Below are 18,495 nucleotides of genomic sequence, written 5' to 3' on the forward strand. Positions count from 1 at the left end.
GCAAAGATTCCTAGACTTTGTAAATACAAACACCATGGAACAGTTAGTGCATACGCCTAATAGATGTACTGACATACTGGACTTGGTCCTTATAAATATGGGAATGTGCTGCATCCCCGTGTCACGTTCTGTCTGGTAAGATCAGACAATGAAGCAGTCCCCTTCAAGATGGGAATCAGTTCTGTAACCCCAGCAAAACCTGTAACAGTTAGAAACTACTGCAAGACAAACAACCTTTTATTAAATGATAAGCTGTTCCTCCAAATCCTGATAAAACACCTTTTATTAAATGATAAGCTGTTCCTCCAAATCCTGATAAAACACCTTTTATTAAATGATAAGCTGTTCCTCCAAATCCTGATAAAACACCTTTTATTAAATGATAAGCTGTTCCTCCAAATCCTGATAAAATACCTTTTATTAAATGATAAGCTGTTCCTCCAAATCCTGATAAAACAGCAGCCTATGCAGAATTATTCAGAGAAGCACTGTATAACCACATAAGTGATTGGACAGAGGCTGCTGTGCCTCCCAGAAATAAGCCCAAAACTAACTCAAAAAACAAACCACCCTGGTGGAATCCAAAATGAAACAGGCAGTAGAACAAAAGATAAAACATCATAGCTAAAATTAGGAAGTGTAGCACAAAAAAAAATAAATAAGTAAAAACTTTCTCAAACTGAATAGGCAAGTAAGAGGACTAATTAAGTCCAAAAAGCAAATTTTGAGGAAAATGTAGGGTCCCAGGCCAAGGACAACCATACTGTCTTCTTTAGCTATATCCAAAACCTCAAAGGCAGCACACAACAGTGTGCTGAACTATTGGTAAATAGAGGCCAATTTCATGGAATCAGGAGATACAGCAAATCTTCTGGGTGACAAGTTCAGCTCCACGTCTAGCCCTCCATTCACTTCCAGCTGCCCCTCAAGGAATGCTATCTAACATAATCCCTCTAACTATCAGTAAGGATCAGGTATTAAATGTGCTCTCTAAGCCTAAGAATGCAGCTTAAATGAGCCCCAATAATATCCCAGCCTGCCTCTTAAGTAGCCTGAAAAATGACCTATCAAGGCCACTGGTGTCACAATTCAGCTGTAGGTTCATAGGAAAATACTAGGCTATCAGTCTGAACTATTACAAGCATAACCAACAACCATAGATCAGACTAAAACCATGTACTTTGTGTCTGTGAGGTGAAGAACTTAACCATTACACCAACCTGCACAAGCTTTGTGACATGTGAATGGAAGACTACACTGGTCATCCCTCTGCACAAAGGTGGAACATTAATGGATCGCAGGAACTACAGACCCATTAGTCTGACTAGTCTCATATGCAAAGCCACAGAAAGAATTATCACGAAAATTATTAACATAATTAGGAAATCTTCAGACACTGGACCCATCCCAGTTTGGTTTTGTCAAAGGCAGCCCATGCCTACTGAACCCAGTGGACTTCTTTGAGAAGGTCACCAAGGTAATAGATGACAGCAAAACAGTACATACTGCCTACTTTTACCTAGCTAAGGCATTTAATGCAATACCCCACTCATGCATTGTAAACAAACTTACAGAGTTAGGCATAAACCCTTGTGTAACTCACTGGATAGACAGTTGGCTCACAGACAGGACACAGGCAGTTAGAATGGGTGAGACCACCTCCACAAAGTGGCTGGTCACCAGTGGAGTTCCCCAGGGCTCTATGCTGTGTCCTCTCTTTGGCATCTATTTTTTGGAACTGAAGGGCAATGTCAGGGTCCTCTGGCTTGCCAATTTGCAGATAATTGCAAGCCAGGAGCAATCATAGAAACCCCCCAAGATACTAACATCTTACAGGAAAGTTTAACACAGGCAAATGACTGGTGCCAAAGCCATGGTTTAAAACTTAATGCCAATAAATGCATAAAATGTCTTTTGGGAAGTTGGCCACCCATGGAAACTACCTAATTTATGAAACACCCTAAAAGTAGACACACTAGTCAGGGATATGGGGACTCGTGCAGATAGTAAGCTGCCTCTCTACAAACATGTGTCTAAGGTTATAAGATAATCATTCTTTATCACTCAACTTAGAAGTGAGAGCATGGCATCAAGGTACAGGGAAGTCATTGTGTCAATGTACTCAGACATCATCAGACCCAACAGTGAGTATAATGCCCACTTTGTGTACCTGACCAGGCACATGCAAACAACTGGAATGTCCACTGAGGTTCCTCACAAAAACAAAAAATAGAGGAAGTAAACACAATGTCCTATCTAGATCACTCCAAAACCCTATAGCTCTATATTCTTTTTTTTACAGGCCCATATTTTTGCCTGGCATATACTGCATCTTTTGATCACACTGTGAGAGACCTCTTGCATATCTGCAAAACAAACAACACCAAAACTGTTTGACTGAAGGATTTATACTTTGCATTCAACATAAATAGTACATGTTTTGTACCTGTATCACAAAGAATCCCAATTCTGTATAATAGACTTCCCATCCATATGAAGCAGAGCCTTTCCCTAACTATATTCGAGTGGAACCTGGACCAGTTGATTGGAAATCAGAAATTCACCAGCAGTATAACACCTATGTCATTCTCTAACTAACATACACCCCTTAAACTAACTTGTAAGGCATAGTAACTCATTGGATACATTTGGGTTGCATACCTAGGCTTATAAAGACCCAAGTGGTCGTTAGCCTAGTATACACTACTGAACCTATGGGCCTCTGTATTATTTCAGTAACATGTGCATTGGGTAAACAGGCTTAATATCACTACACTAGTGAGTAGCACTCTAAATATTCATTACTGATGTCAGTTGCTGGGTTTGCAAGGAGAAAGACAAAGATTGCACTATCTTAGGGCTTTCTCTTTCATCCATGAAGTTAAAGTATGAAATACGTAGCAGATCAATGGCAATGTGTTATTCCATGTCTTTACAATTATATGACACTGCTAGCTGCATTTATTTAACAAACATGGGTGTGTACCACTTTGACATTACCTTACTGCTAATTGTTTGTCACTAAGAACAACATGGAATGTTAACACTTGTCTATACACAGAATACTGACCCCCATGCATTTTCATTACTTTATGTTGACAGGCTATAATTAGCTGGACATGTGTACAGACAGCCTACTATGAAGATGTGAAGAATGAAAAGGGCCAAAATACAAGCCCATGAACATGGTTACCAATTCATTAAATAAATAAAAGGGTAAAAAACTCTTTTCTGAAAAACAAAAAATTGACAACAATTCATCTGTCAGCAAACTGGTGTTAACAGTTCATGAGCTGAGTAATGCAAACACAACCTTGCTGTAGGAAAAATGGAGTACATAACTTAAGTTCAAAGTAAACACGCAAGTTCACCTGGCAAAAATTAGATAAATAGTAGGCGAACAACTGTCAGAATCAGGTGAGATATAAATTATAAGGAAAGAGGCAATCAGCATATGAAGTCTAAAACTTGAAATGTCACGTTTTAAAATGAGAGATCAGTGAAGTGTTAAGAAAAATGGAAATAAGCAGTAAACCTAAGGATTCCTCTATACAGGTGGGTGATCCTGAAAACAAAGTATGTCAACCGTGCGTTATAAAGCGGCAAAAGCTTAATAAAGAATATTTTTGCTAAACAAGAGTTGAATCTTCTTAATTGAATTTCCCACTACTTGATCAATGAATAATCCATTCTGTGACACTAGGTGGAAATGAAATGTATACAGGTATATCAGTAACCCAGAACATATCCTTTGTTTACCTAATTGTACCAAAGCATGTCGCCAACAAAGAAACCTAGTGCAGTTTCTGTAACACTTCCTTTTTCCATATATAGAACATTGTCATAGTGTTTCATATTACAGTGCTGCAAACCTTTGCTCTGACACCTTGTGATAAACGTCTGGTTTGGGTGGCAGGTACATTTCTCTGTTTCTGTGATAGGCATTCTTCTGTTTGTATTGGATACCAGCAACTAAAAAAATGATCTGATGCTACTTTTAAATAGACTGAGTTCTAACAATAGGTGCCGCTGTAGAGATTATGTTTGTTCATTAATCACTAAAGAAATGAAACTGAGGAACAGAAATAAACCAATATACATAAAAGGTTGTGTTATCTTAAAACCATCAGTATAGACACTTGATTAGCACTGGGTTTATCCCTCCACTGGGATTACTACATTTCAACTTTATTTTATAACAGTTGAAGTTATTTGTAAAAGACTGCCCAAAAATGAGCTTATGTTATAGTTCTGATCTTTACTAAAATATCTACTTTTAACAATATATCATTTTATTTCTAGTGCTTGAAATATAACATACCAGTGTTATAATTGTTTCCCTTCTTCCTGCAAGGCTGCTTCTGTTTCCCTGTTCTTTTATCAGAACTGAAGTAATACAATATCAGGATGTTGCGTGGCACTAAGTGAGATTCAACAGTCACAGTCTTCCCTGTTTAGGGTCATGGTACAAAAAGGCAGGGAAAAGGGTCACCTAAATAGTAGAGCTGAAGATATGATAAGTGACTGTGCACTGGGGAAGTAGCTGGTGATTTGTACATATGCAAATGAACTAAACAGAATGAATATTAAGTGCTAAAACAATTCATATACGGGAACATTATGTATAAAGACTATCTACAAAATTATGTTACAACAATATTGATGAACACAAGCATAAAGGAGCCCTATGTACTGTTATAGAAGCCCATCCCTCCAACTCACCCACACATGTCAGTCTTCACACATACTGCCAACATAAAGCTGACACTGCAATTTTAAAATAATTGTTACCACAGGCACTAGTGTATATGTGTGTATATATTATGCACACAAAACACAGTTTAACAGTTTATATATATATATATATATATATATATATATATATATATATATATATTTATAATACACACCCATACATATATTAAACATACACATACAAGTATATAGGCACACTTAAACCACAAATTGCAGTGTTATCAATATCAGCGTCACAGTTGTCCTTCTTCAACATTGTCCTCTAAAACACATTATTATTGTAGTAATTAGCTTAGCCGGTAGTGACAGCCAGAAATAAGCAAATAACTTTTGAACGTCTGTCTTAGGTCACCCTTTTTGTGACCAAAACAGTTCTCTTGCTGGTATCTGGTAAAAGATCACAAAAAAACAGTTCTCTCTTTCTCTCCCTCTCTCTCAGGTTTTATTTTGGTGAAGGAATGTAACAAGCATACCTCTCAGCTTCATGGCACAAGAAATCTGGACAAAGCCGGGGGACAAAGACCCAAAAATAGGGACACGTTTTAAATAGTTCCCTTATAAACTTGGAAAGTTGTTAGAATAAAAGGTCTTGTGTTAGCATGCATTTTCTGAAGTATATGAAGTCTAAAACACAAATGTCTGTCATTATGTAGTGACTTCACTTCTCAATCTTCTTCTTCTTCTTTCGGCACTTCTCAATGATTTGCCAAAAAGCCACAAATTTTATGAGGAACAAACCAAAAATATGAGACGAAAATCTGGACAGATGAGAGGTTTGATGACAAGGTAAAATATAACGGTTATCTTTCTCACCTTTTCTAGAGCAGTACAGAAAACAGTACTTTCTTTATCTCTCTCTCTTTCTTAGATGTGGTACTAACAAGCAACATTAACAGGTAACAATTGTTTGTCCCTTTCTCACGTCTTGCACCAGACAGGATTTGCAGTAAAATAAAAGATAATAGTGCTGTCTGTCTTTCTCAGGCCTTATACTAGTGAGCAGAACCAACAGAGTAAAAACAAGTAGCGTTTCTCCTTCCTTCTTTCTTTTCATAAGTTTTACCATGTAGAAAAGTAGAGGTTTGAAGAGCAACAAAAATATATTTCATTAAATCTCCCATAAGCTTACAGGATCTCAATTATTCAGGCAGAACAAAACTTAATCTCTTACCTTACCTCCTACATACAAGTGATAAACATGTTGTGCCTTCCTGTTTAGTTGCTGTTACCCTGCATACTGTAGGATACAGGAAAACTTTAGCAAGCTTAGAGAGACAGTTATTTAGATACAAAACAATGATAAATGAAAAAAAAAGTATCTTATCATTGACTTCTGCAGAACAGCTGGTGTTTGTTTATCAACCAGGGACCAGTGCTGATGAATAAACAGAAATTCTTACCACATGTTTATGCAGAACAGTTAGCGTTCAGGGAACCAAGGACTAGTGCAGGTAAAAACTTCTATAACAACACTTTGAAAACAGTATCTATTCAGACAACCAGAATGTTCCTCACTGATTTACCACTCCAACATGCTAGGAATCATAGGATGATAGGAAATACAAGACAACTGAGTCACAAGACCATTTACACCATAACAGTAGTGCCTTCGTGCTGTCCCTCTTCTCAAGAAGTCCCAGAATAAATTTACGGATTCCTATCCAGTAATACAGATTTAATTTGAAGGATGCTAGAGTGTTACTTTATTTAATTTACAGAGGAAGTCTGTTTCAGAGGTGGAGTAGCTATTGAGTAACAAATTTGTTTCTCCAATACATTTTATTTATGCACTGATAGAGATTTAATCCATAGTTATTGGAGATGTTTGACATGAGGAGATTTAAAAGATCAAAGAGGACAGGGTTCTTAATGGCACAGAATGTAAGCTATGGATCACTCAGCAAGAGCCTATAAGAAACCAAGTAAAGGGTTAGCACCTCAAGACTTTCCTGGTAGCTTAAGGACTTTAGAATAATAATCTTCTTGAGTAGGAATCCCTGGGGCTTTTGAATTGTTTAATAAGTTGGGAAAGGTACATCCTGAAGGGGGTATTTTATTCAATAATGGTCAAATTTATGCCTGTTGCAGAGGTATAATAACTTCTTTTGACCTGGATGACATGCCTTTAGATATTAATTGTGCTGAATAAAGGGCTTTTTTGACTGCTGTTGCCAGGGCTGGATCCAGCACAAGGTGAGCTAGGTAGCTGCTTAGGGTGGTACTAACTGGGGAGTGGGACATAAACATCAAGATTAAAAAAAAGATTACCTGGGTTTCCTCTGCTGCTCTATTGCTTTATTTTGACCCGTGACAGATCACATTTATTCTTTATCATTGGCTTGAATGTAGAACCAATGAGAGAGAGACTTCTGGGAGCATGTCACAGTTAAAAAAGACCAATAGCAGAAAAGCTTCCAGTGCTGAAGACTGTCTTATTTAGTGTGGATCTAAGTACTCTGTAGTGCACTATGTATTTGTGTGTGTGTGTGTGTGTGTGTGTGTGTGTGTGTGTGTGTGTGTGTGTATGTGCCTTCACTTGTGTGCATAGAGGGCATAGTTCTCAACTGCCCTATTTTGCCTTGTTTCTCATAAAATTTGTGCTTTTTGGTAAAGTGTTGTTTGTATTTGTTCATGCACTTGATTTCAAGCAAACATCTGACGTGTACACAGGCATATAAGGGGCTATAATTGATGGTTGTATCAGTGCGTGTGTGTGTGTGTGTGTGTGTGTGTGTGTGTGTGTGTGTGTGTGTGTGTGTGTGTGTGTGTGTGTGTGTGTGTGTGTGTGTAGCAGACAGGTGCATCATCATGTGAACCATGTTCTTTGGGATTCTCCCTTAGTTTCCTTGTTTTGCTGATTTTTTACAGTGTGTGTATTTATTTGTAAATAAACTAGAAAGCATGAAGTATGCAAGTTTGGTGTTAATCTTTTAACTATGAATGCATTTTTACTTCATTTGTTTTTTTGCAGGCACGTGGGTGTGAAATGCTATATGACAAGATGCAACCGAGTTTGTCTGGCACTTAGTGCAGATGAATAAAACAAACAGCTGCTTAGGAGCTGCTTCTTGTTCTGCAGAGTTTGATTCCCTCAGCCTTTGTCTGCTGCATGACTGACCAAGTCACTTCATCAGACAATGTTCCTGGGCTGCCCATGAAAAAGGACATGTGTGTCCAATGCTCTGTCCCAGTCTGTTAGCAAATGCATGACACATCATCTTTTGAATCCCTGCCTCTTTGTGTATAGTCACCAATTAATGCTTCACTATATGATGTTTGACTATGAATCTTGGCGCAGCTCTTGTAGTTTAATGGTTTGCCAGATGCATTTTCATAAATATGAGCTCCAATAAAGAGAAATTTACTGTTGCTCATGCTAAGTGTATTTTCATTGTAAGAGTTTTTGTTTAGAAAATGGCTGTGTTTTTGCAGTAAAATCCAAATCTCTGTGATTGTTGTAAAAGTAAAGAAGAAAACAGTGTGCACACATGACAAGCTGAGCAATGCTATGAGAGAAAGCCAAGTAATGGGACATTGATATGGGTGAGGTGGCTCAGTTCATTACCCAGCCTAAGACGCCATTTGACCATGATCTAGCTCTGACTTCTGTTATATAGGGTTTGAAACAGAGGAGAATTACAGGCTCAGGTTCCAGGATTCCTGGCTACATTATCATTTTGGAGTGGGGTATTGGCTATACTGTACATTGATGGAGTGAGCTGTGTACCAAATCCAACCTTATTCACATTTTAGGTTAGTCCTTCTTCTGTACATCAGTTGTTTATGAGGCTTAGTGCCTGTTGTAATGAACAGGTATCAGAGAGAGAGAGAGAGAGAGATTTGACAGTAATGTAGAGTTCATTATCATCTGCAAGCTTAGTGAACCAAAGGTCCAGATTCCCATTCTGGAAATAAAAAAGGTAGATGCTGTAAAGGAGGGGTACTAAGCCCTGGGGAATACCACTAGTTAACTTTATACTTTCAACGGAGATACCTGTCACATAACTATGTGGGTTCAACCTATGAGCCAGCTGGCTATCCACCTCATCATGTAGGGATCTACTTTTAAGGCATTAATTTTATTTACAGTGTCAGCATATGGTACAGTGTTGACTACTTTGGCCACATCCAAATAAGTTGTGTGAACAGAATGACCACTGTTTACAGCCGGTATGACTTTCTCAAAGGAGTTAACTAAATTGATTAAACATATTCGTCCTTTGACAAATCCAAACTGAAGTGGATGTAATCTAATAGGGTTTTTGATATTACTTCATGAGGTCAGATATGATGCATTCCATAGCATTGCAAATCAGACTAGTCAAGCTGATGGGTCATCAGTTTTCCGAGGTCTTTGTCAGGGTAGCTGTGTAGGGGCATCACCACTGCTGTTTGCCATACTTCAAGGATTAATCTTGTAGATAAACTCAGGTTAAACAATTTAATGAAAGGTTCACAAAGGAATGTGTGGCACTATTTATTAGTATTCAGATAAATTATCAGGCAACATGGTAGTAGTATTTTTGGTATTAGACAGTACCTGTGAAAGTATAAGGGATTCGGGACTTTGTGAAATTAAGATAATTGTTTTAGGGGTAAAGATTACACTAAATTGTCTGTTGGTATATTTGGGTGGGTCATTTGAAAATTGCTAGGTGTTATGCCCTAATTTTATAATGTGACTAAAAAAGAAGTTATAGTTATTCTTGGCTTCAAAAGCTAATTTAAGTTAATGAATTGTCCTACAAGCCCTGATAGTAGCTTTTCATTCCTCACTGATGTTCTTGATGTAATATTTAATGTGAAGAGGTTTACATCTGTTTGTCTGGTTTAAATGATATTTTTCTCTTGTTATAGAGTTTAGTTTAGTTGGTGGACCACCAGGGTGTTTTGTTCTTAAACTTTCCATTATATTTGACTCTTGTGAGGATGATGGATCTAGGCACATACCTATATGGGAATAGATCTCCACTGTATGAATAACAGCTGTGTCAGTTAATAATCTAGTGATACTGCAAGTAAATTTGGATAGCTATTTAAGAGTTTGAGAAAGTTTGTCCATCTGAAATCTTCAAAATTATTAACTGTAGGAGATTTCAAGATTTTGAGAGATTTTATAAGTTTATGGTTAATCTTACCCAGAGATGGAGAAGCCAGAAGGATAATATATGTAGTCGCTACATTGGATAGGATCAAGTCAAGCATGTCTTCTAGTTTATTTGTTAACTATCTATTCCAGGGAATTTTTCAAGTTAAAGGAGAACCTCAAGATCAGACAATTTGTTGTTAAAGCTTCTAATGATGAGACACATCACTTTGATATGATCTGATTTAGGGTTGGAAATAGCTACATTAATCTCAGCTACATTGGGATGTCCAACAGCTAAATAAAAGGCACAGTACGTTACTTCCAAATTCTTGCAATCTCAATGTGCAAATTCTCCAATGACCAATGCACCTCCCCTCATTTTCTATAAATCCAACAGACATCACTGGAACTACCTTTATTAGTAGTCCTTGATTCTAAGACCTCCTTACTGTGGCCTATGATTAAATAGGAAGCTGCTTCCCTCAGCACTTAATGACTTTTTACCGACGGACAGTCATTGAAAGGGCCAGACATCAAGAATGGCCCACTGAATCCTAACAACTACTAATTTCCTTGCCTTATATTCTGTGGGCAATATATACCTAGCTTACCTAACTCCACTCACATATATATGTATATATGTATATATATATATATATATATATATATATATGTATATATGTATATACACACACATACACACACACACACACACACACACACACAGGTTACCTTTATTTCATTGACAGCTCATTCCACTGACAACCAAATCAGCAAGACCAATTCACTGAAAATTCATTTCACTGAAAACTCATTTCACTGACAACTCATTTCACTGAAACTCATTTAGTCGACAGTTATATATGGCTTGTTTCTCACTGTAGTGTGATCCTGGAGTTAGAATATATAGTAAGGGGGTGGGGGGCACAGCCCCCCCACATTGGGGAGTGCAGGGTGCATTTCCCCCCACATACTTTGGTTGTATATTGTTTTTTGCAAAACAGTTATTAATTGCACTTGTATGTATCCATCTGTATAGTTTAAAACATTTATAATATGTGGGGGCAGTGCCTTCACACCCCCTTTACTATATATTCTAACTCCAGGATCGCACTACAGTGGGGAACAGGCCTTATATAACTGTCAATGAAATGAGTTTCAGTGAAATGAGTTTTCAGTGAAATGAACTTTCAGTGAATTGGTCTTGCTGATTTGGTTGTCAGTGAAATGAGCTGTCAATGAAATGAAGGTAACTCATATATATATATATATATATATATATATATATATAGGTCTACTTCATAACATTGACATTTTATAACGGTGAATTTCATAACACTGAGACCAAAACATCTAAATCCCAAAACACTGAAAACCCAAAACATTGAAAACTCAGAAATTGAAAGTGTGCATTGAAAACTAGAATGCATATGTAAATAACATCCTCTCCACCTATAAACAAATATTTAATTTACAGGGGGTGTGGGGGGCTGATCCTCCACATGGGGCTGCAGAGGGGCTTGCCCCCCTTCAGAAACGTAGTAGAAAGTGTGTTTTTTAGTTAGGTATTGATGTAGGTGAAGGAGATCTTATTTACTTGTGCAATGTTTTCAGTGTTATTAGGCACACTTTCATTGTTCTGAGTTTTCAATGTGTTGGGTTTTCAGTGTTTTGAATTTTTGATGTTATGGTCTCAATGTTATGAAATTCAACGTTATGAAATTACAATGTTGTGAAGTAGACATATATATATATATATATATATATATATATATATATATATATACATATACATATATACACATGCACATATGGGAGCATTGTCAATCATCAAAATATACTTTTGTCGATGCACTAAAAAACTGGCTCAGTTCATCAAAAGTAAACTAACTGATTAGAAAATAATGCCTTTTCTGTGTAAAAGATCACATAACAGCAGGGAATGTGGAATTCACCCTTTCCCCACTGTAGCACATTCTCATAGTTGATCTACTTAACTAGTAGGGGGTGTGAAGGGTGAAGGGTGGCAAGCTTCTTTGCAAAAAATGTTTTTGAGCTTTTTCAGTGTCCTGAGTGTTGTGCTTTTCAGACTGTTGCTTTGAGAGTTGATGTTTTTCATGTTTGATGGAATGTCATAATTATATATGTGTGTGTGTGTGTGTGTGTGTGTGTGTGTGTGTGTGTGTGTGTGTGTGTGTGTGTATCACACACACACACACACACACACACACACACACACACACACACACACACATATATATATTATATATAATATTTCATATATAATATATGATAAATCTACCCCCTGCATATTATATACACCAACTGTGAGATCGCACTACAGTAGGAAAAAGGATAAACTCCCTGATCTGCACTGTACCATGATCTCCATTCAAACACTTTGAGCTTTCAGAAAGTTGATCATATCTTCTCGACAATATGAATTTTGAATTTTTCTGAAAACTCAAGCTTCTGAAAGGGACCCATATATATATATATATATATATATATATATATATATATATATATATATATATATATATATATATCTTCGATGGAACATTTGTTTGTCTGAACAAGGCTTCAGGTGAAATGTTTAATGAATGCTCAACTATATGAATACTCATGTCTCTGAATGTCAATTTTGTTGAAGCAGGTAGGTGTTTATATGAGTGGGGTGTGTGTGATTGAGTGAGTATATGTGGGGTTAGGGTTAGGTAAGAGAATAGCTTTAGAGTATGTGTGTTTGTGTTTATGTGTATGCAGGTTAGGTTTGGAGTAAGGGTCAAGTAAAGGGATAGCTGTAGTGTGGTGATTCTGTGCTGGTGCATGTGTGTGTATGTTTGAGCCTATATTGTGCAGTGATAGTGTTATGGAAAGTTTTTTTTTTTAAGGTAGGATGTAGGGTTAGGCTTAAGGGCAGAGGCAAGATTAGGTTCAGGGTTAACAAAAGGGATGTATAGTCCACATTTTACTTTATTTTATTTCAATTTACTTCATTTAAACTAAGTATAAGTTTAGGTTTGAGTTTGTTTTATACTGACTAGGATGTTTTGGGTTATGTATATTTGTGTGTTTTGCAAGTGTGTGTATGTGAACTTTTAGATTTTAGTTAATTCCATAAATATGCCCAGTTTAAGGAGGATTTTATTTGTTGTATTGCCACACCAATATTATAGATAAAATGTTGCAAGAAAATTCATATATATATATATATATATATATATATATATATATATATATATATATATATATCTTTAGCTATAGCTATCTCTGTAGATATATATCTGTATATAAATACATGGCGAAAACACACACACATGCATGCATATATAGATATACATATGCTTGAACACAGTTATAAAGCACACAGAATATTACTATATTGTTAACTTGCCTTACTGATTTCTAATTCCCCTTTTGCTAACAGTTTATCTGTGGCTCACTGTACTGTCCTTGTCTACTCAATATGGTTCCAGCATTTGCTTTTGTTACTGCTAGTATGTTTCAGTTGGCTTGGTCAGTGCCTGAACTAGAGTATATTTCTGAAGGTGATCTTGGTGTACTAGACTGGTCTGACTAATGTCAGCATTATTGTAAATGCAGAAAAAGGGGTACTGGCATTAGAAAGGTGTCATTAGCAGTGTGTGTATGTGTGCATGGCTGCTCACGTGCATATCTGTGGGCAAAATTATTTTGGGCAAGTTTCAGTTACTGTTGGTGAGATAGTACTGAATGGTAATAGGATGAGAGTAAGGCTATTGAAGTCGCATGAAGCCAGTGAGCATAACTTTGCTTTACAGTTGTTTATTGTAAGGCTCATTTGATTTGGCAGGTGTTGGCCATAACCTGAGGCACTAATGTGTATTTTCTAAATGCTTTTAAGGTTAAACACTACTCATATACTGTTTGGTGATCAGTGGTACAGATCGAGCATAGCCTTTTTCTGTCATGACTACAATTGTTTGTTTATTTATTTATTTATTTTTCCATAGGAACTGAACAAATGAAAAATGATTGCAAACTTTTATCTCACACCAGCTAATAGATCTGTGGCCACTTTATAATCTAAGGAACCATCATCAACTGAGCTGATAATATATTGCAAAGATGCACACGACTAAGTCCTAAAATAAAATTTTCTAAAAAAAAATTGAAAAACGTATTTTCAGTTAGTTTCTCCAGTTAATAAGTACTATATCTACACATACAAACAACTAAGAAACACTAGGTCTTGGATACAGTTTATTATATCTGCTTCTTAACTGGTAGATGGACCCCCCATATAGTACTATAGATTGTGTTTTTGCTTGCAACAGTTTTCATTTTTGACTTACTGTCATTGTGTGTTACATTTAATAAACTATAAATCTCTTCTAGACAAAATTTCTAGAAGATTATTTGCCATGTTTTTTTTTCCAGACGTAAAAGTACAGCATGATTATTTGCCATGGTGGCATTTTGGGCACAGTGATATTCAGTAGTGATAAAGCAAAGTTTATCGGTACTTTATCTGGCACAGGCTGTCATACAGGTACTGTCACGTACCAATTGATCAGTCATAAAGTGATTTTTAATACTACTGTCCTTGTAGCTGACAGTCAGTGTAGGTAGAAGTAACTTAAATGAAATGAATAATATGGAGACAAAGTGTTCAACTGCAATGTTAGAAACATTTCTAATACAAATTGAAAAGAATATTGAATATTTCTAATCTGTTAGTTTATTTTAAGGGAAGTAGACAGTGCTTAATTTGCTTTTTCGATTTTACTTAGGATTGCTTCATTTTCAAGGGCTGCGCAGGCAAGGTTAATGTAATAGTCATGTCTGTAGTGAAGTATCTGCTGTATTGTTGAATGTCTGTAGTGAAGTATCTGCTGTATTGTTGAATGTCTGTAGTGAAGTATCTGCTGTATTGTTGAATGTCTGTAGTGACGTATCTGCTGTATTGTTGAATGTCTGTAGTGACGTATCTGCTGTATTGTTGAATGTCTGTAGTGAAGTATCTGCTGTATTGTTGAATGTCTGTAGTGAAGTATCTGCTGTATTGTTGAATGTCTGTAGTGAAGTATCTGCTGTATTGTTGAATGTCTGTAGTGAAGTATCTGCTGTATTGTTGAATGTCTGTAGTGACGTATCTGCTGTATTGTTGAATGTCTGTAGTGAAGTATCTGCTGTATTGTTGAATGTCTGTAGTGACGTATCTGCTGTATTGTTGAATGTCTGTAGTGACGTATCTGCTGTATTGTTGAATGTCTGCAGTGACGTATCTGCTGTATTGTTGAATGTCTGTAGTGACGTATCTGCTGTATTGTTGAATGTCTGTAGTGACGTATCTGCTGTATTGTTGAATGTCTGTAGTGACGTATCTGCTGTATTGTTGAATGTCTGTAGTGACGTATCTGCTGTATTGTTGAATGTCTGTAATGAAGTATCTGCTGTATTGTTGAATGTCTGTAGTGACATATCTGCTGTATTGTTGAATGTCTGTAGTGACATATCTGCTGTATTGTTGAATGTCTGTAGTGAAGTATCTGCTGTAATGTTGAATGTCTGTAGTGAAGTATCTGCTGTAATGTTGAATGTCTGTAGTGAAGTATCCGCTGTATTGTTGAATGTCTGTAGTGAAGTATCTGCTGTATTGTTGAATGTCTGTAGTGAAGTATCTTCTGTATTGTTGAATGTCTGTAGTGAAGTACCTGTTGTATTGTTGAAGAGTTACAGGTCTAGAAGGCTTACACTGGGATCTTGTTAATGTTTTATTTTTTGTGTTATCATGGGTAAAGCATGTTTTAGACATGGTTAACTAGGCAAAATCTAATCTAGATACCAACCATTTGTAATGAAAAGTGGCAATAATGTAGCCATACTTTGTTTCCATGACACTATCCACGGACCTTTATAAGTCCTGTGTGTTGTTTTATGTCATTTGAAAATGGAGTCCTAACTGTTAAGGATATATTGGTCACAGTGATATACGCATTGAATCCTGCAGATAAAGTATTTGGGTTTTCTGAACATATTTGTTAATTATTTATAATGTCTTTCTCAAATTGTTTTTCAGTTGGATGTCAAAGGATTGCTGTCTCGACTGTCTGCCTTAGAGAAATATCGTGACCAACTGACATCTTTTGAGAAACTACTGGTAGGTTTTTATACACTGCTTCGGTGTGTTTTGGAAATGTGGTTTTGTTTGTTTATCTTAAGAATAAACACAACAGTGATGTTCAGCAAATCAGTGATGGCTACATTACTGCAGATTTAAACTACAGCACATTGTATTGCAATTGGTCCTTTTTAAAACAAAGTACAAGTTAATTTTAACCAGGAGTCACTATAAAAAAGATTTTCAGTTTTGAGTTTAGCTGCAGCTGCCTTTATATGTGATGTGGTTGTACATTTTTGTTTTAATGTAGAAATGTAATATTTTAAACAAGGAATGTAATAATAAATCCAGTTTTTAGACTCTGTGATGTATGCATTTCAGGGAAGTAATCAATTACAGCTAATAAACAATACCATAAAAACAAAGGGAAGGATTCAGAAACTCTTGTTCTTAGTTGCAAGGGCTAGATTGGGCTTGACTGGATGATGGATATTTTGCTTGACTGTTCAAGTAATTACTGTTTTATGTTGGGTTGTTGTATGACATTGGTTTACCTTCTGTCTAATTGGTCTTACCCAGAACGTTGTGTCCAGGTTAATTCCTGAACATTCCCCCTGACATATGGAGTACCACAAGGCTCTGGGCTCTGTTGCTGTTCAGTGTATATTTGCTGTTAGTAGGAGATTTTACTGAAAGGAAAGGTTTAAATTTCCACTCATGCTGATAACACATAGCTCTCCCTCTCATTCCCTCAGAACTTTATGGCAGTTCTTAGACTTAGAATGCATCCACAATTTGATGACTGATAATCTGTTAAAGCTCAACACCAGCAAGACAATCATTATTGCCACTCATACCACCTTTCACATTTTTTTCTGACCTGTGATTAGAGATCATATACAAATAATTGCTTCCGCATTCATGAATCCTCTGTTTAATAACTCCAGAATAGATATAGTTATAAGCATACTGTACATCTCTGCTCTAAATTAATAAAAAAATTTCATCTCCTGAGGGGAAGATGAGGAAGGGTTCATTACTTCTGCAACCTCTGATGGAAACCAGGTGTCTCAGAGACTACCAAGAATGTCAGGGTCAGTGATGCAGCATCTCTAATGTAATTTCACAGCACCTCTCCTAGACAGACAGGTTTTTGACTGGCTGCCAGTACATGATGTTTCCCGCCACCCATCCACTATTCCCATTGGGTTCTTACTATTTGGCTCACACAACTGTGCTGTAAGTCTGACTTCCTGAGTAGTGAGAAGGCCCATCTGGCTAAAAAATATGGATGGCATGGCCAGTAAAAAGATATAGGATCACCCAAAGAAGGTGCAGGGAATGTTTGGTGTTTGCCAGAAATCCAAGAGTGGGTCAAATGGGGATTGGTAGTTTAAAAAAGATAAATTGATCAAACATTGGTTTTGCTAGTTCTTTCGTTCATGATTTCTGTTGGCATCCTTAGAGTTAACTGTGCACATGCACATGATGCTATAATGTCATTCAGTCTGGGGTTAAGGATACTCACAGTGATTGTGAAGACTTTTCCATTTTGAAATGTTTAATACCTATGCTTGAAGTTAAAACGCTGCTTTGGATTGTAAGTGTGTGTGTGTGTGTGTGTGTGTGTGTGTGTGTGTGTGTGTGTGTGTGTGTGTGTGTTATAGAGGGCAACATGCTCATTATAATTGGCTCCTTTCTTTAGTAACAGACAAGCAAATAAACTAGCAATAAAATCAAGTGATTAAAATTATCGTCCCAAATATCTGGTCAAGACTAATAGTGGAGCTGTGCAGAATTTGAACATTGTTAATGCTTCCTCAGATTTTAACCCATGTTTGGGTCAAGGAACCTTCCACATGCACAGCAACTCGTTGTATGACATACGCATGCTGTCTGGCATAATGACATACTACCTGAAAGAATCAGGAGGCAAGTTAAGAAAAGGTGGCATATTTGTACATGTTTTTTTTTTTATTTGAAATAACCAAAAATAGGTGTATTGGTGCAAAATAAACTATAAACCAAAGTAAAAGCACCGAAGGAACCATAGATACTATTTTTTAATACAATAAAAAAATAAAATCATCCAGAATGAATCATGTTAAGCACTTTCATCATGTTAAAATGACTTCATCAGGACAACTGACCAAAATTACAATCCACATTGAAATACTGTCCCACCAAACACTGCAAACCAATTAATTAACTAATTAATCAGCATTTAAACATTTAAAGCACTAAGTACCAAAATGTTAAATTTTAAACAAAGGGGGCGGCATAGTTCTTTTTGGTACTGATGATTATATTAACATCATGCAGGGGATGTTATTTGATGAAAACAACTACCTCCAAGTTTCAGAAAACCAAATTAACATAGCTTATCAACATATAGATGGTTACTTGGAGGAATATTTATTAGAACAAAAATTTCATTTGAAACTCATAATTTTCTGGTTAATGTTAATGTACACCCCAAGGTTCCTGCCTTCTTTGGCATACCTAAAATCCATAAAAGTATTCATTCTCCTCCATTTAGACCTAT

At 36.4% G+C, this 18,495-nt stretch overlaps 1 protein-coding gene across 1 annotated transcript in view; it reads left to right on the plus strand.

Annotated features, from left to right (window-relative positions):
• Positions 1 to 18,495, plus strand: part of LOC122799160 (uncharacterized protein C16orf96 homolog) — a 791,156-nt gene that overhangs the window by 316,782 nt on the left and 455,879 nt on the right. The window contains exon 3 of the mRNA XM_044068046.1: positions 15,909 to 15,989. Coding sequence (XP_043923981.1) covers positions 15,909 to 15,989 — 81 coding nt within the window. The remainder of the gene's footprint in view (positions 1 to 15,908; positions 15,990 to 18,495) is intronic.

The sequence above is a fragment of the Protopterus annectens genome, chromosome 4.part0 (assembly GCF_019279795.1).
Source record: "Protopterus annectens isolate FY-2018-M chromosome 4.part0, PAN1.0, whole genome shotgun sequence".
Classification (NCBI taxonomy): Eukaryota; Metazoa; Chordata; order Ceratodontiformes; family Protopteridae; genus Protopterus; species Protopterus annectens.